Source organism: Propithecus coquereli, unplaced genomic scaffold, assembly GCF_000956105.1.
Source record: "Propithecus coquereli isolate 6110/MARCELLA unplaced genomic scaffold, Pcoq_1.0 Scaffold249, whole genome shotgun sequence".
Taxonomy (NCBI): Eukaryota; Metazoa; Chordata; class Mammalia; order Primates; family Indriidae; genus Propithecus; species Propithecus coquereli.
The window spans coordinates 1,559,459-1,580,020 of NW_012148052.1; the positions used below are offsets into that span (position 1 = coordinate 1,559,459).

General features: G+C 51.7%; 1 protein-coding gene across 1 annotated transcript in view; it reads left to right on the forward strand.

The window, feature by feature from the left end:
• Positions 1-563: 563 nt before the first annotated feature.
• Positions 564-20,562, forward strand: part of HIVEP3 (human immunodeficiency virus type I enhancer binding protein 3) — a 57,247-nt gene continuing 37,248 nt past the window's right edge. Inside the window, exons 1-2 of the mRNA XM_012646665.1 lie at positions 564-5,615; positions 9,951-10,096. Coding sequence (XP_012502119.1) covers positions 564-5,615; positions 9,951-10,096 — 5,198 coding nt within the window. The remainder of the gene's footprint in view (positions 5,616-9,950; positions 10,097-20,562) is intronic.

Sequence of the window (20,562 nt, forward strand, 5' to 3'; positions counted from 1 at the left end):
GTATTTCTCTGTGTGTGTATTCTGTCATGTAGAAGAGCGTGATTTCTCCTCTGAGGCCAGTGATCTTCAACACGGAACTAAAGGGGAAAAGAGGCCAGAACGGAGCCACCGCCAGCATCCAGCGTGGCATCTCCTGTGCCAGGACCAGGGATGACTGGGCCATGGACTCAGACATCACCAACCTTCAACCATTTGCATAGCACATGGGGGACTCGTGGGGGCCACCTGCCACTGCCAACTGAAACAATACAATGGCAATACTGACGTCCCTCATGACGTTTTCCCAACAGACATTCAGGCAGAAAGTGCTGGTGCATTTTCTGTCTGCAAAGTAGAGGGCCATACCTCACCAATATGAATAGCTTGGGCCCTGACGACCTGCTCTGAGTTCACTCGCAGCCGGTGACACTTGCAAAAAACTCCCAAAGCCGTCTTGGGTTTGGCTTCCACAGCTCTTGGCCAATGTGGCCAAAGCTGGACACCTCTTTGGGACACTTGGATTATTCATAAATGCAGCCTGCCCCAGCTCTCCCTGAATAGCATCTGAAGTCTCTGGGAAGGTCATGGATCCTGAACAAAGTGTCAGGGGTACCAAGAAGGCTGAGGGAAGTCCCCGGAAGCGGCTGACCAAAGGAGAGGCCATTCAGACCAGTGTTTCTTCCAGCGTCCCATACCCAGGCAGCAGCACTGCTGCCACCCAAGAGAGCCCCCCTCAAGAGCTCCTAGCCCCACAGCCCTTCCCGGGCCCCTCATCAGTTCTTAGGGAAGGCTCTCAGGAGAAAACAGGACAGCAGCAGAAGCCCCCCAAGAGGCCCTCCATCGAAGCCTCCGTCCACGTCTCGCAGCTTCCGCAGCACCCTCTGACACCAGCATTCATGTCACCTGGCAAACCCGAGCACCTCCTGGAGGGGTCCACGTGGCAGCTGGTCGACCCCATGCGGCCTGGACCCTCAGGCTCCTTCGTGGCCCCTGGGCTCCATCCCCAGAGCCAGCTCCTGCCATCCCATGCTTCCATCCTTCCCCCCGAGGATCTGCCTGGCATCCCCAAAATCTTTGTGCCTCGCCCCTCCCAGGTCTCCGTGAAGCCCGCAGAAGAGGTGCACAAGAAGGAGAGGAAACCGCAGAAGCCGGGCAAGTACATCTGCCAGTACTGCAGCCGGCCCTGTGCCAAGCCCAGCGTGCTGCAGAAGCACATACGCTCGCACACGGGTGAGAGGCCCTACCCCTGCGGCCCCTGCGGCTTCTCCTTCAAGACCAAGAGTAACCTCTACAAGCACAGGAAGTCGCATGCCCACCGCATCAAAGCAGGCCTGGCCTCGGGCATGGGTGGCGAGATGTACCCCCCTGGACTGGAGATGGAGAGGCTCCCCGGGGAAGAGTTTGAGGAGCCCACCGAGGGAGAAAGCACAGATTCAGAAGAGGAAACCGGTGCCACGTCCGGGCACCCCACAGAGCTCTCCCCCAGGCCCAAGCAGGCCCTCCTCTCCAGCGGGCTGTACAGCTCCGGGAGCCACGGTTCCAGCCTCGAACGCTGTTCCTTGTCCCAGTCCAGCTCGGCCCAGTCGCTTGAGGACCCCCTTCCATTTGTGGAACCTTCATCTGAGCACCCCCTGAGCCATAAACCTGAAGACACCCACACGATTAAGCAGAAGCTGGCCCTCCGCCTGAGCGAGAGGAAGAAGGTGATTGACGAGCAGGCGTTTCTGAGCCCAGGCAGCAAGGGCAGCACGGAGTCTGGGTATTTCTCCCGCTCTGAGAGCGCCGAGCAGCAGGTCAGCCCCCCAAACACCAACGCCAAATCCTACGCTGAGATCATCTTCGGCAAGTGCGGGCGGATAGGGCAGCGGACGGCCATGCTGACAGCCACCTCCACCCAGCCCCTGCTGCCCCTGTCCACCGAAGACAAGCCCAGCCTGGTGCCTTTGTCTGTGCCCCGCACGCAGGTGATCGAGCACATCACGAAGCTCATCACCATCAACGAGGCCGTGGTGGACACCAGCGAGATAGACAGCGTGAAACCGAGGCGGAGCTCGCTGTCGAGGCGCAGCAGCATGGAGTCCCCCAAGTCCAGCCTCTACCGGGACCCCCTGTCATCCCACAGCGAGAAAACCAAGCCCGAACAATCACTGCTGAGCCTGCAGCACCCGCCCAGCACCACCCCCCCTGTGCCTCTGCTGAGAAGCCACTCAATGCCTTCTGCCGCCTGCACTATCAGTACCCCCCACCACACCTTCCGCGGTAGCTACTCCTTTGATGACCATATCACCGACTCCGATGCCCTGAGCCGCAGCAGTCAAGTGTTTACCTCCCACCCCCGGATGCTGAAGCGCCAGCCGGCCATTGAATTACCTTTGGGAGGGGAGTACAGCTCTGAGGAGGCTGGACCAAGTAGCAAAGACACAGCCTCCAAACCCTCAGACGAACCGGAACCCAAGGAAAGCGAACTTACCAAAAAGACCAAGAAGGGTTTGAAAACGAAAGGGGTGATCTATGAATGTAACATATGTGGTGCTCGGTACAAGAAAAGGGATAACTATGAAGCCCATAAAAAATACTACTGCTCGGAGCTTCAGATCACAAAGCCCATCTCTGCAGGTGCTCATGCATCTCCGGAAGCTGAAAAGAGTCAGGCTGAGCATGAGCCGTGGTCCCAGATGATGCACTATAAACTGGGGACCACCTTGGAACTCACTCCACTGAGGAAGAGGAGGAAAGAGAAGAGCCTGGGGGATGAGGAAGAGCCACCTGCCTTCGAGTCGACAAAAAGTCAGTTTGGCAGCCCTGGGCCATCCGATGCTGCTCGGAACCTTCCCCTGGAATCCACCAAGTCACCAGCAGAACCAAGTAAATCAGTACCCTCCTTAGAGGGACCCACGGGCTTCCAGCCAAGGACTCCCAAGCTAGGGTCTGGCTCAGAATCAGGGAAGGAGAGGAGAGCAATGTCCAAAGAAATCTCTGTCATCCAGCACACCAGCTCCTTTGAGAAGTCTGACTCTCTCGAGCAGCCCAGTGGCTTGGAAGGGGAAGACAAACCTCTGGCCCCATTCCCATCACCCCCTCCTGCCCCACATGGACGCTCAGCTCACTCCCTGCAGCCCAAGCTGGTCCGCCAGCCCAATATTCAGGTTCCTGAGATCCTGGTGACCGAGGAGACTGACCGGCCAGACACCGAGCCTGAGCCGCCTCCTAAGGAACCCGAGAAGACAGAGGAGTTCCAATGGCCCCAGCGTAGCCAGACACTTGCCCAGCTCCCAGCTGAGAAGCTGCCACCCAAGAAGAAGAGACTGCGCCTGGCGGAGATGGCCCAGTCGTCGGGAGAGTCCAGCTTCGAGTCCTCCGTGCCGCTGTCTCGCAGCCCAAGCCAGGAGAGCAGCGTCTCTCTGAGCGGATCCAGCCGCTCAGCTTCCTTTGACAGGGATGACCACGGGAAAGCAGAGGCCCCCGGTCCCTCATCTGACATGCGCTCCAAACCCTTGGGCACCCACATGCTGACTGTCCCCAGCCATCACCCACACGCCCGAGAGATGCGGAGGTCAGCCTCAGAGCAGAGCCCCAACGTTTCCCATTCTGCCCACATGACCGAGACACGCAGCAAATCCTTCGACTACGGCAGCTTGTCCTTGACAGGCCCTTCTGCACCAGCCCCCGTGGCCCCACCAGCGCCAGTGGCCCCACCAGAGAGAAGAAAATGCTTTTTGGTGAGACAGGCCTCTCTGAGCAGGCCTCCAGAAACAGAGCCACCGGAGACTACCCCCAAAGGAAGACAGGAGAGCGAGGAACCACTGCCCTCGTCCAGTAAAGCGTCCACCAAAAGCTCATTGCCCCAGACTTCGGTAGCGGCCACCTCACTGGGTGGGCACCCAGGAGGCAAGAGCCAGGGGCAGGACAGACCCCACCTGGGGCCCACCACACCCTACACAGAAGCACTGCAGGTGTTCCACCACCCCACGGCCCAGCCTCCCCTGCATGAGAAGCCGTACCTGCCCCCACCCGTCTCCCTTTTCTCCTTCCAGCACCTTCTGCAGCACGAGCCAGGACAGTCCTCAGAATTTTTTTCCACCCAGACCATGTCCAGCCTCCTCTCTCCACCGTACTCTGTGCCCCCACTTCCTCCCTCCTTATTTCAAGCCCCACCACTTCCTCTCCAACCTGCAGTTCTACACCCAGGCCAAATGCATCTCCCCCAGCTCATTCCTCACCCAGCCAGCATCCCCTTCCGGGAGCCCCCTTCTTTTCTCCCCATGCCATACCCTACCTCCTCAGCACTCTCTTCTGGATTTTTCCTGCCTCTGCAATCCCAGTTTGCGCTTCAGCTCCCTGGTGATGTGGAAAGCCATCTTCCCCAGATCAAAACCAGCCTGGCCCCACTGGCAACAGGGAGTGCTGGTCTCTCCCCCAGCACAGAGTACAGCAGTGACATTCAGCTACACCCCATTGCTCCCCCAGCCAGCTCTTCAGCTCCTACATCAGCCCCTCCACTGGCCCTGCCTGCCTGTCCAGACGCCATGGTGTCCCTGGTTGTACCTGTCCGTGTTCAGACCAACATGCCGTCCTATGGGAGCGCAATGTACACCACCCTTTCCCAGATCTTGGTCACCCAATCCCAAGGAAGCTCAGCAACTGTGTCTCTTCCCAAGTTTGAGGAGCCCCCATCCAAAGGGAAGACTGTGTGTGGGGCAGATGTGCATGAGGCTGTGCCCGGACCATCTGGGTTAAGTGAAGAGCAAAGCAGAGCTTTCCCAACTCCATACCTGAGAGTGCCTGTGACATTACCTGAAAGAAAAGGCACCTCCCTGTCATCAGAGAGTGTCTTGAGCCTAGAGGGGTGTTCATCAACAGCAGGGGGAAGCAAACGTGTTCTTTCACCAGCTGGCAGCCTTGAACTTACCATGGAAACCCAGCAGCAAAAAAGGGTGAAGGAGGAGGAGGCTTTCAAGGCAGATGAAAAACTTGAGCTAGTAAAACCATGCAGTGTGGTGCTTACCAGCACTGAGGATGGGAAGAGGCCAGAGAAATCCTTAGGCAGCCAGGGACAGAGTAGGAGAGAGCTAGAAGTGCTGTCCAGTCTGTCCTCAGATCCATCTGACCCAAAGGAAATTCCTCACCCCACATTGCCCCATGGGGCAGCCCCAGGCTCAGAAGCTTTGAAAGAATATGCCCAGCCATCTTGCAAACCTCACCGAAGAGGGTTGCCCCCACTGAGTGTGAAGAAAGAAGATTCCAAGGAACAACCTGATCTCCCTCCCCTGGCACCTCCCAGTTCTCTGCCTCTGTCAGAAATGTCCTCCAGACCAGCAAAGTTGCAAGAAGGTATGGACTCAAAGAAGGTACTGCAGTTCCCCAGCCTCCACACAACCACTAATGTCAGTTGGTGCTATTTAAACTACATTAAGCCAAATCACATCCAGCATGCAGATAGGAGGTCCTCTGTTTACGCTGGTTGGTGCATAAGTTTGTACAACCCCAACCTTCCGGGGGTTTCCACTAAAGCTGCTTTGTCCCTCCTGAGGTCTAAGCAGAAAGTGAGCAAAGAGACATACACCATGGCCACAGCTCCGCATCCTGAGGCAGGAAGGCTTGTGCCATCCAGCTCCCGCAAGCCCCGCATGACAGAGGTAAGTTCAGCCTTGTTTTTCTTCTCACCACTGATTTTTAAAGTCCTTGCTGAGCTTTTAAGGCCACATTCTCCTTAGATTCCATTTGCAGAACTAGAACCAGATGAGTGGGTAGATTTCCTCTCTGGGAGCTGTAACTAGTCACATTACAAGGAAACATGTTTATTAGTTTTCTTTGTCAGTGTCTCCCTCACATCGTTGGAATAGATACATTTCAATAAAGTTAGCTATACAGTGATCCTGCTTTCCATGAGCTTCTATTATAAAATCAAAGATACAATCTCATCAAGAAAAAAAGCAATTCTCCAAAATACTGAGTTGGAAAAGTTGGCCAACAGGAACACCTGTAGCAATTTTAGAACTCAGTTAAAATATCATTATATTGTTCTCCCTTGTCTTGTTAGTCTTTTCCTGTTTTTCTTATTCCCTACACCTACTGTTTCCATTGCTCTAGTACCACTTGAAATCTTCCCATTTCCAGATATTCTAGAATTGGACACAACTCCTGAAATATTCCTTCTTTCTTCTCTGTGAGTAGTATATCATATAGAAAGCTGAGCTGCAGTATCCCTCTTCACTAGTAAATGGAAATATCACTCACAGTTTGACCCGTCTGTGCTATGTAGTAGCACTAGTCCCTCACTAAAGGCTTGTACTTACTCCTTCATTGCCTCTGACCTGAGGCTACATCAGGAGGTATAAAATCAACTGGTCCCGTGCAAGTTCAGCAAGTTTGAAATTCGATAATTCCCAACTTGCTTCAGATGAAAGACACCTCCATACACTGACAAGGCCAGCCTAGGATTCAGGGCATGATGCGTTATGCTGATTTGGCATTTGTGGAATAACAATTGGTCTTATTTATTGAGCAACCTCACTATGCCAGGCCCGGGCTGGGCCCTTGAATCCAGTCATTGCTCAACTCCACCTGTGAGGTAGCATTACCATCTCCATTCTATAGATGAGGGAATTGAGGGTCAGAGACTAAGAGAAGTCAAGGTCACATGGCAAATGTTTGGCACACCCAGAATTTGAACCCAGACCTGTCTGACTCCAAAGACTCTACTTTTCTTCTTTTAGTTATTCGAGGAGAGAAACCCTTAAAAAATGATTGCAAATTTAAACATGTTCTTCATGTGTCTTCAGACCAGATGCTTTGACTAAATCAGCCATAAATCCCCTAACCTCAAATCATATTGCAGATAAGTGAGCAAAACTGTATTCTATAACTTCCCATATATTCATATCTTCCTCTTTTATCATTGAATGAATGTTGTGCATTGAATTTGTCCTTAGCTGGGCCAGATATTGTTCACAGAACTGCTTTTCAAATTTATTCTCTAGATGTCTTTGTCGCTCTACAGATGTCCGTAACCAAGATTTCCACTTTGCGATAAACATCACACTGATTTTCTCTCCAGTGTCTCTTACTAGCTGTGGCCACTCCCAAGGTGTTGTTGTAATTATATTCATACTTATAACTTTTGGGGTACCTACTGTGTGCCAGGTACTATGCTAAACTTTACTTTTATCCTCACAGCCACCTTGAGAGTTAGGATGCAATATCACCATTTTTGGATGAGGTGACCAAAACACAAAGAGCTTAAGTAAGTTGCACGCGGCCACATGCTAAATGGCACAGCCTGGATTCAAAATTAGATCTCACTCCAAATCCCTTTTGGATGACCTAGGCTGCCTCTATTTTCTAATGATTGAAAATTGCATGGTGCACTTAAGAAAAAGGAAGGATTAATTTGGTTTAATTTGGATGTGGCAATTATTTGTTTATAATGAATCTTTCTTAAAATAAGCTAAAACCTGCAAACTTTTTCTTGGAATATTCTGTTTGGTTCACTGGCATGTTTCCTACCAGAAGTGCAACAATCTAGTATGTTAATATAACTGCATGGTCTATGAGTTGAGGCCTTTACACAACTACCCCTCTCTCTCTGGCCTCTGCTTCTATATCTGCAGTGATGAGGAGCTCACCACCTCCTGGTACAGCCCAATCCATCTTTGGATAGTGCTTGAAGAAAGTTCTTTATTTTACCGAAGTGACATTTGTCATCTTGTAGCTTCCATTCTCTGTTAGTAGTTCTGGAAAGGTCCTTTACCCTATCGTAGCATTTTGAACCTCTTCCTAACCATCTTCCTGGAGGTCTAGTCCACCTTATCATGTTTGAGTTTGGGTGTAGATTTTTTTTTCTATGTATAATCCCTAAAGAAACTCAAGCTTGTTTAAGAGTCTACTTTGCAGCCACATTCCCCAAGCTTCTCGTTTCTTTTTTTCTCCTTGGGGATGATTTGGACAACCACATAGCACTGTAACAAAGAGATTAAGAGCAAGGATTGAGGTGCCAAGTTGCCCAGATTTAAATCTCACTACCTCACCTACTAGCTGTGTGACCTTGAGCCAATACTTTAAGCTCTCTGTGCCTTGGTTTCTTCATCTGTAAAATAGAGATGATAATAATAATACCTAGCTTATAGGACTGTGGAGATAATTAAATGAGTTAAAATATGCAAAGCATGCGTAGAACAGTGCTTGGCCTATTGGTACTCCGTAAATGTTTTTAGCTATACTTATTGGTATTATTAGCATTAAAAGCCACAGTGGATTCCTGGTCCCCTGAGCAATTCCAGCACTGTTTCCTGGTAGAGTCGTGCATTGCCAACCAAACCAGCCTCCTCCAGCTTAGCCAAGATATCACAGCAGGCCTGAGGGAGAAGCAGTTCCTTTGCCTGTGGGAGGCCTCTTGGTCATTCCCTGGATGGTTTAGAAGATCGCAGGCCAGGGTGGGAGTGGAAACAGCACACTCTGGAAACCCACAGATATTGCAGAAAATCAGCTACCTCCACCAGGGCAGCAGTCCAAATTCTTGCTTGGCTTCCACTCCCCACTTCGAACTCTGAAGAGATTAGTTGGGAGTCAGTGAGTCATAGAAATTGGTCCTGGAATGGACCTTCAAGTTGGTCTAAACCCCCTCAGACTCTGAGGCCCAGAGAGGTGACTCAGCATGCAGTGGCCTATCTGGTGCTAGAACGCAGGTTCCATGATTCCCAACCGGGTGCCTTTCTGCCTAGCCCCACGCTGTCCTTGTAGGGGCAGGGATGCTGGCTGGCATGGGGACTGAAGTTCTTAGATTGTCCCAGCAGCAGGAAACATGGTTGCTTCCCCCACTGGCTGGAAACAGCATGGCTTCTCACGACCTCGATGACAGTGGCATGAAGTAGGACAAGCCTCTCACTCCTGGCACTGCTGGCCCCAAACCCCAGCACAGCATTGCTGTTCCCTACACGATAGTGTACCCACTCCCTGCCACCACTGGAGGGTTTAGAGCAGCAGTCTCCAACCTTTCTGGCACCAGGGACCAGTTTCATGGAAGACAATTTTTTCACGGAAGGGGGGTGTGAAGCTCAGGCGGTGATGCAAGCAATGGGGAGCGACTGTAAATACTCTCGCTTGCCCGCCACTCACTTCCTGCTGTGTGGCCCCTCGGTTCCTAAGTTTCATGGAAGACAATTTTTCCATGGACCAGGGCAGGGGTGGCAGCAGAGCTCTGCATCCCAGTCCCTAACAGGGTGTCGGGGACCGCCAGTTTAGGGGACATGTTCTTGGGATAATGGGAGCTGTCAGGAAGCACAAGATCAATGCCAGCCTCCCCATCAAGCCAGCTGGCCATGGAGGCCTGTAGCTCTGTGGGTATCCTTAGACCCACAGCCCAGAGCCCACACCTCCTCCCTGTGCCTGTCTCTGGGGTCCTGCTGCTCAGGGCCCTCAGCCAGCCACCCAGCCTCTGGTACTAGCTCAGGGGGCCAGGGTCCTAGAAGCAGGAGACCTGTGCTCTGCTCCCAGCACTGCCCTTAACGTGCTGGGTGACCTTGGCTTTCTGATCTATAAACAAGAATTAGACCAGTTAATCTCCCAAGGCAGAACAGAGTCTTCATTTGTTTGTTCCACATTCTTTACACATCTTCTCCGAGACAGGCCCTGTTTTGGGTGCAGGGGCAACTGAGGAGACCTAAATGAAGGCCCCTCCCCAAGACCCCCAGACTCGTGTGAAAGACAGATAGCAAACACAGGTCTTGTGGGGAGTTAACTCGAAAGTGCTTTGACACCAGCTAACCATGTGGCCTTGGATAAGGGACTTCTCACTGGGAATCAGTTTCCTTAATTCTGCAAAGTGGGGCTCACTGCACCCCTTCACAGAGGAGTTGAAGACTGAGGGTGCGTGTGTGTGTGGTGCCATGGAAGGCACCAATATTATCACCACGTGCCTGACTGAGGATGAAAATTTAACCAGCAATGATTTTGTCATTCCTGCGGTGGGCCAGGTTCACCTCCCTTCGCTGGTTTCCCCGGAAGGCCAGAAAGATCTAGCTAGAGTGGAGAAGGAAGAAGAGAGGAGAGGGGAGCCGGAGGAGGACGCTCCTGCCTCCCAGAGAGGGGAGCCGGCGAGGATCAAAATCTTCGAAGGAGGGTAAGAAGCATGTTTGCTTTCCATAGTCTGTTTCCTGTGGAGTAAGAGCCGGCGCCCGTCTGTGTTCCGTGGCAGCGAGCGTCTCACTTGGCAGGGCTGTGCCCACGGCCTTTCAGCAGACACCACCTTGGTGGGACTCTCAGGCCCGTCTGTTTAAGAACTCTGGGGGCCTCCTTGGTGGGGATGGGCGATGCTGGGTATTTGTCAAGGATGCAAAGAGGTGGCATGTGTTCCCGAAAAGTCACCTCCAGCAGCCCTCTTGGCATCCTGGTTTCCCACGGAGCATTCGGGCTCTGCCGACTAGGCTGTTTGCAGGGCTGATCGCGCACTGTATGCACCTACTGTTTACACTGGTCCCTGTTCTGACTGGCTGGGACCCAGGGCTCACTGGGTGAATAGTCTGAGTATCGTCCCTAGTTATTTACCTGTGATGCTTGTCTTTGGGAACCTAATGACCTAAACGTCTCAGAACTCACACCTTTGGGGACCCTCTGGGCTCGAGAAGGGTGCCTCGTTTCAGACGTGCTTTGTGGAAGTTTTGTGCCAGCTGTGTTCTGTGTGGCCATGTGTTTGCTCCCTAGGATTGGGGTGTGTGTGAGCAGGTCCCGTGGCGTCTGTCTCAGGGTCCTGTGTCTGTGTCCCTGGTGTGATCAGGGTGGCCATGGTACTGAAGGACAACTACCTGGAGGAAAAGTTCCCTCCGGAAGAGGACAGTCCCCATGCGCCTCGGCCAACATGGGCTGTCATGAAAGCCTCTGATTCTCCAGCATGCGCCAGCGCCTAACTCACAGGGTCTGAGTGGAAGGTGTGGGCGAGCAGAGATGGCCACACTCCCCAGGGCCACCCACTGGCACCCTCTGGTGGCACTGACCAGCAAGGGCTCTCAGAAAAGGGGGTGTTTGGAAATGTGGGAGCAGGGTTGTCACGGTGACGGGGAGGGCGTCGGGGTGGCAAACAGTCCCGAAACATGCTGCCCCGAAGACTAATTGCAGCTCCGTTGAGAAACACCAGACCAGAGGTCTTTCAGAATGCTAATCTCTTTCCATTCCAGGATGGGCGGTTTCCTCTCCTGCTGTTTGGTTAGAGCGCCCTCGTGTGTCTCCGTGTTTTCTTACCATTGGGTCCTTTAAGGCCACACAGAGAGGCTTGATCCCAGGATTGATGCGTCTGGTCACAGCGACTGGCCCCTTTGCCTCTCGCTTACAAGGCTGTCTGGGGGGCTCCGCGGGCTGCGGAGTGCCAGCTGATGGCCGAGGAGCTTGCCCCTTGGCAGCCTTCCGTGTGCAGGGAGAGGTTTGCTTCTGCCCTGAGAGGCGGGCACTGCCAGCCGGGGGGCCTGGTTCCCTGAGACCGCCTCCTGCTGCCCTCGTTCCCAGCGAAAGCCTGGGCCTCAGAAGGGCAGCTGGCAGGAGCCTCCCCGTCCAGCTACCTGCCGGGCGTCTCTGCCTACGAGGTCTGCCTGCAGCTGAGAGGGGAAAGATGAAAGCTGCGTCTCGCTCCTCTTCCACTGTCCCTTCCAGGTCGTTGCTTAGCCCCACCTGGTCTGTTTCAGAAGCTCCTTCTAAAGAGATTCTGTCATCCCTACCCCCAACGGCTGTCCCACTTACCTCTGTTCCTCCCGAGACCAGCCCCCACCTTTCCAACTCTCAGTTTCCTTGTCTGTAAAAGTGGGATAATAACATATCCTGGGGGATTTTCAGAGGACCCTGTGAGAACGGTGTAACGGCTGTGGTTCATAGGTGCTCAACAAATGGACATTGGTGCATTTTATCACTGGTATATTCAAACCTTGTATCCCTCCACGATAATCTCATTTTGTTCCTTTGGCTGTGAAAAATAGTTCAACTTGTCACATCTACTTTGAGCACATAGGGGGTTTGTGTAGTGTCGCCGGTCGGATCCTTTTCTCCCCAGCCTGGCTGTCCCATCTGGGCCCCCACTGTGCCTGCCCCCGACCCTCGCTCCTTGAGATCCCTGTACATTTACGGTTCTCTCGGGGCTGGTGTCACCCCCAGGGGTGGTTGGAAATGGAGGGGGAGGAGGAGGGTGTTAGGGTTGTCATATAACCGGGGGCCCCTTGGCATTTCGGGCATAGGGCCAGGGATGCCGATCGACCACTCAACAAACCGTACAGTCACTTGTCCCCCCAACTTGCCAAGGATGGCCCCCCCAGCCTGAAACACTGCCTAGATGCTCAGGCTGCTCAGGATAGATCCGTCTATGGGCACACCAGGGTTTTGCCTGACACTCGGTTCTTCCTGTTATTTTTGTCTTTCTTTTTAACACAATGAACATTTCAATTTCACCGCAGTACGTGTTTGAGAAGGGTCTGCAATGGAGCTCTGTTCCTCGGATCCACTGAGGGATCCAGGCCCATGGAGGCCAAGAGAAGAAGGAAAGAGAAGAGAACTGTGCACTGGCTCTTAAGGCTTCCGCCCCAAGAGCCTCTGGTCCCATTTATTGTCCAGAGCAAGTCACACGGCCTCACCTAACTCCACAGGAGTAGGGAAGTGCAGTCCCGCCTTGTGCTTGGGAAAACCAGGAATATTTGGTAGGCAGTGCGAGTGACTGCTCCGGTGGGTTTAATGTACATCTGCTGTGTTTGCTCAACAATGTTTTCGAGACGTAGCCATGTTGATGCACATAGATCTAGTTCGTAACGATTCAATAAGCCAGAGGCAAAAGAGTAAACGCTGTGTGAGTCCAACATCTGGGTCTTTTTGTCACTAGTTAATCCCTCCTTACTCTTTTTCTAGACATCCAGTCCTGTAATTGATCAATTCACCAATCCATCAGGGAGGATCTATTTAATCAGTGCCGGATGGGTGCTCTGTGCCAGAAGATGCAGTGACCCAAAGGGGTTAGCTGTCATCCTGCCTTCAAGGTGCTTGGGGACCGTGCCAAGGCCAACACAAGGCCCAGTGCTGAGGTGGGAGCAGCCAGGGCTGAGACTGTCACAGCTACGAGAGGGATGCCTGGGGGCTGGGGTAGCCAGAGAGGGCTTGCTGGAGAGGGCAGGGCCAGGCCTGGAAGGACGGGTAGGACTCAGACCGGTGGAGAAGGAGGGTAGGCTGGTCAGCAGTCTTGGCGTGAGGGGAACTCAGGGACCCAATCGCTGGGACTCATTTCTTCTTGCCTGGGCATTCTCCCTCGCTGATGTCATCCGTTTCCCTGGCTTCAAACCGCACCGCTGTGCAGTGGCTACACATGGGTCTCCAGCTAGAGGCCCTCACCCCTGAGCTGCAGACCGTTGGTTTTGATGCTCCTGGGCATCTGTGCCCGGGAGACGTACGGCACCTCAAGCTCAGCCTGTGCCAGCCCAGCCCTCCACCTCAGCACCAGCGTCTCCTTCCACATCTGGATCTCAGATGACCTCTCGAGCCCTTCAACTCAAAACCTTAGTGTCATCTCGGACACCTTCTTCCCCCCTCCCAAATAGTCCCCAAGTTCTGGTGTCCACACCAAGTAGTCAGTGACCCAACGTGGTCTCTCCTTACCCCCTCGGCCACCGCACTGGCTGCCCTCTCTCCTGGCCTTCGATGTCAGTGCCACTGGGCATCTTTAAACGTGGTTCTGCCTGTGGCGTGCCTCCACTCCGGAGCCCTCTGTGGCTGCCTTACCTGCAGGATCCAGTTTAAACTCAGCCTGGCAGTCCTGGCCCCACAGCCTGGCCCGCTCCTGTTGGACCTCACCTTCTGCTGCCTGCTGGGCCCTGCCCTTTGCCAAGTCCTACCCAGCCTCAGAAGCCAGTAATCAGCCCCCCACCCCAACTACCCTCCCAGACCCCTCCTCCCACTGGAGTTCTTGTGTTACTTCTGTCATAACACCGGTGCTAAAATCCATTCCTGTCTCTCCCGAGTCCCTTCTTGACTCGGGTCCTGGTGCGATGCTTTGCACACACTGTGCACTGACCCCTGTGTATTGCACCGATTTCCTGGCACAGGGTCCCCTCTGCATCCCCATCACGTCCAGGCCTGAACAAGGCCTGCATTTCCCAGGCAGCTGCTGGGAGTGCCCACCAGGAAAGAGCTGGCTCCTCAGCCAGCACCCTTGCATCCGCCTTGGTGGTTTAGAAGGGCTCTTTTGTTAAGCAGTGTTGTTTTCACACATACAAAGTTATATTGTTCCTTGAGGGTAGTGACTGTATTGTCCTAGCTCGAGTTCACTTGTTGCAAGGAAAGCTGGGAACTCCTTGCAATGGGCTGGCGGGGACAAGGAAGAGATCGGAATTGACAGGAGCTACCGGCTGCTGAAAGTGGTCGCACAAGCCCAGCGGGGGCGGGTTGTGGTGCTTAGGTCCGAAGGGAATGATGAGGTCAGACAGTACGATCCAGGGAGGCCAGGCCCAGCTGGGGTGGGGGTACTCAGAAAGGTGGCCATGGGCAGGGGAGGGAGTGGCTCGGGTTTAGAGGGGCAGCCCCGCCTCAGCTGGGAGCTGGAGTGCAGGGCAGTCGGGCAGACGCCCAGTTGTTGGCTGGGCCAGTGGGAGTGGGGTGGGGTGACTCACGGGCATGCACTTGCCCAGGGCTGCCCCCGGCCAGCAGGCCTTTGGCCGAAGGAGTCCGTGCCGGACCCTGCCCGCTGCAAGACTCAGCCGCCACACCTCGTGTAGGAGGGCAGTGGGTCCCACCCCCTCACCACCCCAGCGCCGCTCTCCTGGACCACGCAGAGTAGCACACCCACGCGTAAGGTTTCCGCCTTAACAACGCTCCTTTGACTGAAAGGCCATATTGCCAGATTCTTCTGTTCCCTTAAAGAAAAACTCACAAGGAGTCGACTGTGCTGCCCACCCCCGTCTTTCCTCCCATCCTGCCTCAGAGCCAGTCTAGTGTGGCCTCCTCACACCTCAGAAGCTGCTCTCGTCCAGGTCAGCGGTGGCCTCCACCTTGTAGAAGCCAGTGGTCACTTCTCACTTCTCTTCTTTCCTGACCTGCCGTCAGCATTTGACACGGTTGGTCCCTCACTCAGCCCACACCACTTGGTTTCCAGGACACTGTCTTCCTTGACCTTCCTCCTCCGGGGCCGGCTGCGCTTTCTAATGGCCTTTGGTGATTGCCGTCACCTCCCGATCTCTGGACAGTGCGGCCCCACGGGCCTCAGCCCTGGGCTCCTGTCTCCTCCTCTAAACTCGCCCCCGAGGTGACCTGCGCTCCATCTACAGGCTGATGACCCAGACTCCTCTCTCCATGGACGTCTGCCCCGAGCTCTGTGTCACGTCACGTGTCCAGCTATGCATGACGCTCATCCTTAGTGCACCGCACGTGGAATGCTGAAGAACTGTGACTCAGGACCCTGACATTCCTTAAAGAACTTACTTTAAAAGTTTACTTAATTCAGTATTGCTGCATTTGGAAGTATTATATTTTTAACAATTGTACTTTTCTATGTCATGTATTTTCATTAGCTGAATTTATTTTTATTCAAGTCTGAAGAGTTCATGCAGTGTACCCAGCACGTGTTGTTCGATGGTGTAGCTGTAATTTTAAAAGCGTGCGCGTGCGTGTGTGTGTTTCATGCAATAGTAGCTTGGAGAGAATAGTTTTAATTTTTAAAAAATTAGGGATCATTTTCTTTTCTAACAGTTTTTCAGAAATCCATTTCTTCTTGGAATTTGAGACCTGGAAGTGTAACAGATTTTTCAGCCTAAATGTCTGCTCTGCCTAGTCCCATCTTGCAGCAAACTTCAGATTTAAAATTACGTCTTTAGGGGTATTTGTTACCTCTGTGTATTTGTTGAGGAGCGAATTGATTAAACTATGAATTAAATAAATAGTAATGAGTTGGAGCCTTTTGGATGGGTATAAAGAACAAACTCTTTAGTAAACCACTCTTAAAAGCCAAACTGGAACAAAAGCTACATACCACGGAAGGGTTGGGAGTGTGGAGGCTAGAAAACGTCTAACTGGCAGGAAAACTGTGTCTGTCACCCCACACTTGCTGCATGCTGCATGTGTCTTTAGAAGTCTTTTTTTGAGACAGAATCTCCCTCTGTCACCTGGGCTACTGTGCTGTGGCATCATCATAGCTCACTGCAACCTCAAACTCTTGAGCTCAAGTGATCCTCCTGCCTCAGCCTCCTGAGTAACTGGGACTACAGGTGCACGCCACCACGCCTGGCTAATTTTTTCTATTTTTAGTAGAGACACTCTTGCTCAGGCTGGTCTTGAACTCCTGGCCTCAAGTGATCCTCCTGCCTTGGCCTCACAGAGTGCTAGGATTACAGGCATGAGCCACCATACCCGGACTGTTTGGAAGTCTTTTAAGTGGTCAAAGTAGGGGAAAGGCATGTTTTGAAGGAAGCAAAATCAATCATTCAGTTAAGCAAGATGAACACTGGGCATAGGCAATTTCATTTTCTAGATGTTTGCCCAGAGCCACTCTGTCTCACATCCATCATCAAATCTTATCAACTTAGGCTTGAACCATATCTGGAATCTGCCCATTTTTTCCCCACCTCTAGGTCAAGGCACTGGCAGCTGTCATCTAGATGACCAGAGTGTCCCCCTACAATTTCCTGGTGCCACTTTTCCCACTACAGTGTGTTCTCAGCCCAACAACTAGCAATCCTGTTAACATCCTCACATTCCATCACTCCTGCTCTGTGCCCTCCGAAGCCCTCGTGGGGCCTGCATGTGCTGGCCCCAGCTCCTCCCTAACTACTGCCTGCAGCTCTCCCCCTGCTCCCCAGGCTCGAGTCAGTGGTCTCTTTGCTCTTTGTAAGACACGCTTCTGCCTCAGGGCCTTTGCACTTGCTGTGTGCTCTGCCTGGAGCACTTTTTCCAGAGCGTCCCATGTCCCCTCACTTCCCACAGTCACCCTCAGTGAAGCCTTCCCAGCCACCCTCTATGAATTCACGCATTCCTTATCCCCGTCCCTTCCCTGCTTTATTTTTCTCCATATATTCACTATTATGTTTCTGTTTCTTCCCCCAGACCATTAGCTCTGTGAGAGGGCAGGGACTGTATTTCATTCATCACTGTATCCCCAGTGCTGAGAATAGTGCCAGAGAAAGTGTTTATTCAATGAAGGACTCTTCCTCCAACATGGAAGAGTCGGGATTGACTGAGATCTCAGGTGAGGGGGCAGGTCCCTGAGCTCAGCAGCTCTTAGACTCTGAGAGACAGATTGAGGCTCTGGGTAGCAGGAAGGGGCAAGGACACAGACAGGGCCAAGCCGGGCCAGGCAGGACCCATCCATCAGCCTGAAATCAGGCTCAGTCTGGGGAAGGCGAAGCCAGGTGGCCTCCACTGTGGGAGGAGTCTGGGGTGGACGCCAAGGGCTCTTGCTTGCTCACCATTCTTCTTTAAAATTTTTTCTTTTTAATTATTGTGGGTATATAATAGTTGTATATATATTTTGTATGTTTATAGCATACATGTGACATTTTGATACAGGCATATATAATGTGTATTATCAGGATAATTTGATTATCTGTCACCTCAGGCATTTATCATTTCCTTGTATTAGGAACATTCCAGTTCCACTCTTACAGTTATTTTAACATATACCCTAACTTATTGTTGATTATAGTCACTTCGTTGTGCTATCAAATATTGTTCATTCTATCTAACTGCAACTATATTTTTGTACCCATTAACCATCCTCACTTTATCCCCCGCTCCCTGCTACCATTCCCAGCCTCTGGTAACCATCATTCTACTCTCTGTCTCCATGAGATCAATTTTTATATTTTGCTCCCACATGGGTGAGAACATGTGAGATTTGTCTTTCTGTGCTTGGCTTACTTCACTTAACATCATGTTCTCCAGTTCCATCCATGTTGTTGCAGATGACAGGATTTCATTCTTTTTTATGACTCTGTAATACTCCATTGTGTATATGTACCACAATTTCTTTATCCATTCATCCATTAATGGGCACTTAGGTTAATTCCAAATCTTGGCTATTGTGAAAAGTGCTGCAATAAACATGGGAGTAAAGACATCTTTTCTATATACTGATTTCCTTTCTTTTGGATATATACCCAGCAATGGGATTGCTGGGTCATATGGTAGTTCTATTTTCAGTTTTTTCCATACTGTTCTCCATAATGATTGTACTAATTTACATTCCCCACCAACAGTGTACAAGGGTTCCCCTTTCTCCACATCATCACCAGCATTCATTATTATAGTACCTGTCTTTTTAATAAAAGCCATTTTAATTGGGGTGAGATGAATATCTCATTGTATTATAGTTTTGATTTGCATTTCTCTGGTGACTAATAATGTTGAGCATTTTTACATATACCTGTTGGCCATTTGTATGTCTTCTTTTGAGAAATATCTATTCAGACCTTTTTCCCATTTTAATTGGATTATTTGATTTTTTTTCCCTATCGAGTTGTTGAAGCTTCTTATGTATTCTAGTTATTAATCCCTTGCCAGATGGGTAGTTTGCAAATATTTTCTCCCATTCTGTGGGTTGTCTCTTCACTTTGTTGATTGTTTCCTTTGCTATGCAGAAACTTTTTAGCTTGCTATGATCCCATTTGTCCAATTTTGATTTGGTCACCTATGCTTTGGGGTATTACTCAAGAAGTCCTTGCCCAGACCAATGTCTTGAAGAATTTCTCCAAAGTTTTCTTTTAGTGGTTTCATAGTTTCATGTCTTAGAATTAAGTCTTTAATCCATTTCAATTTGATTTTTGTACGTAGTGAGAGATAAGGATCTAGCTTCATTCTTCTGCATATGGATATCCAGTTTTCCCAGCATCATTTATCAAAGAGACTGTCCTTTCCCCAATGTATATTCTTGACACCTTTGTTGAAGATGAGTTCACTATAGATGTGTAGATTTATTTCTAGGTTCTCTATTCTGTTCCATTAGTCTATGTGTATGTTTTCATGCCAGTACCATGCTGTTTTGGTTACTACAGCTCTGGAGTATAATTTGAAGTCAGGTAATACGATTCCTCCAGTTTTGTTCTTTTTGCTCAGGATGGCTTTGGCTATTCTGGGTCTTTTATGGTTCCATATAAACTTTAGGATTACTTCTTTCCATTTCTGTGAAGATGCCATTGATATTTTGATGGGGATCGCTTGCTGACCACCCTGCCCTGCAAGTGTTAAAGGTAAAAATGAAATACGTGATGCCGAAGAGGGCTGGCTCATGGGCTGCCAGCTCCCTGGCGAGGGCCTGCACTGAGCAGAGCCCTTCGTTCTCTTCCTAGAGAAGAAGAAGCTCTTAGACCCAGAGAGGACTGGTCCTGGGCTCCCAGCTCTGGATGGGGACTGTTCTTCTCCCTGAGTGGGTCGCAGCTGTTGGGGCCCTGCCTTCTTCCTGAGACTCGGTGCCTGGCTCAGTCTTTAATTCTCAGGTTTCTCCCTGGCTATGTAGATGAGTAGCTCTGAGCATGGCCCGGTGGGCTGGGGAGTGAACTGTCCAGCCTTCATCACATGAGCCCACGCTGGGTTTTGTCCTTTTTTTATGCCCCCAAATCCTACTGCTCCATCTCTCATAGGGACTAGGACCAGGGCAGTGGGGAGAGTGGGATACCAAGAGTCCAGGTGAGACCTCCAGTGGCTGGGACCAGGGATGGGACAGTGAGGATGACAAAGGAGAAACAGGACTCTGATAAATATGGGGTGAGAAAGATAAGGCTGGACTTGAGGATGACCACCACGTTTCTGGCCCGAGTAACCGCTGGATGGATGGTGGCACCATTTATGGGACAAGGAGGGACGGAGGAGGGGAGTGAGAAGCAGGTTTGGGGAAGGGGAGATCCAAACGTGGTGGACATGTAAATTTTGAGGTGCCAGTCCAAGTGGAGATGGTCAGGGAAGCATTTGGCCACTGGACAGATGAACCTGGCAGTCAGAAGAGAGGCCTGAGGTAGAAATACAGTTTGGGGAGTTGTCAATAGGTAGATGCAATTTAGGGCTGTGGGACAAGATGGGGTCACCTGGGGAGATGGAAAAGAGAGAAAAGAAAAGGGCATGCAGAACTGGGCCCTGAGGATGGGTGGAGACACAGCTGTAAAAGAGATTGAGAAGGAAAAGCCAGAGAAGCAGGAGGAGACCCAGCAGAGTGTGACGTCCTAGGAGGCAAAATCAGGGAATATGCAAGAAGGGCACACCCAGCTGGGGGAGGACAGGCACGTGTCTGTCCGATAGGGCCCTGTGAGGGTCACAATGATTTCGATGGGAGTTGTTTCCATGATGATGGAATTGCGAAGGCGTGAGCTGAAATGAGGCATGGACGTGGTGTGTGTAAACCCCTGTCCTAAGAGGCTGGCTCTGGAGGGAAGCCGTGGAAATGGGGGAGGTGGCGCGCAGGGAGTGTGAGGTCAAGGGGGTGGGTGTTTGACCTGAGAGGTCTTCATGCGTGTGTGCGCTGCTTGGAATGATTGACAGCAAGGGGCAGGTGACAGTGCCGGGGAGAAGGGCAGAGTGCAGGAGCAAAGCCCCAGGGAAGGTGTGGGAGTGGCCCAAGGCACTGATGAGAAGGGGGCAGGGAAGATGCTG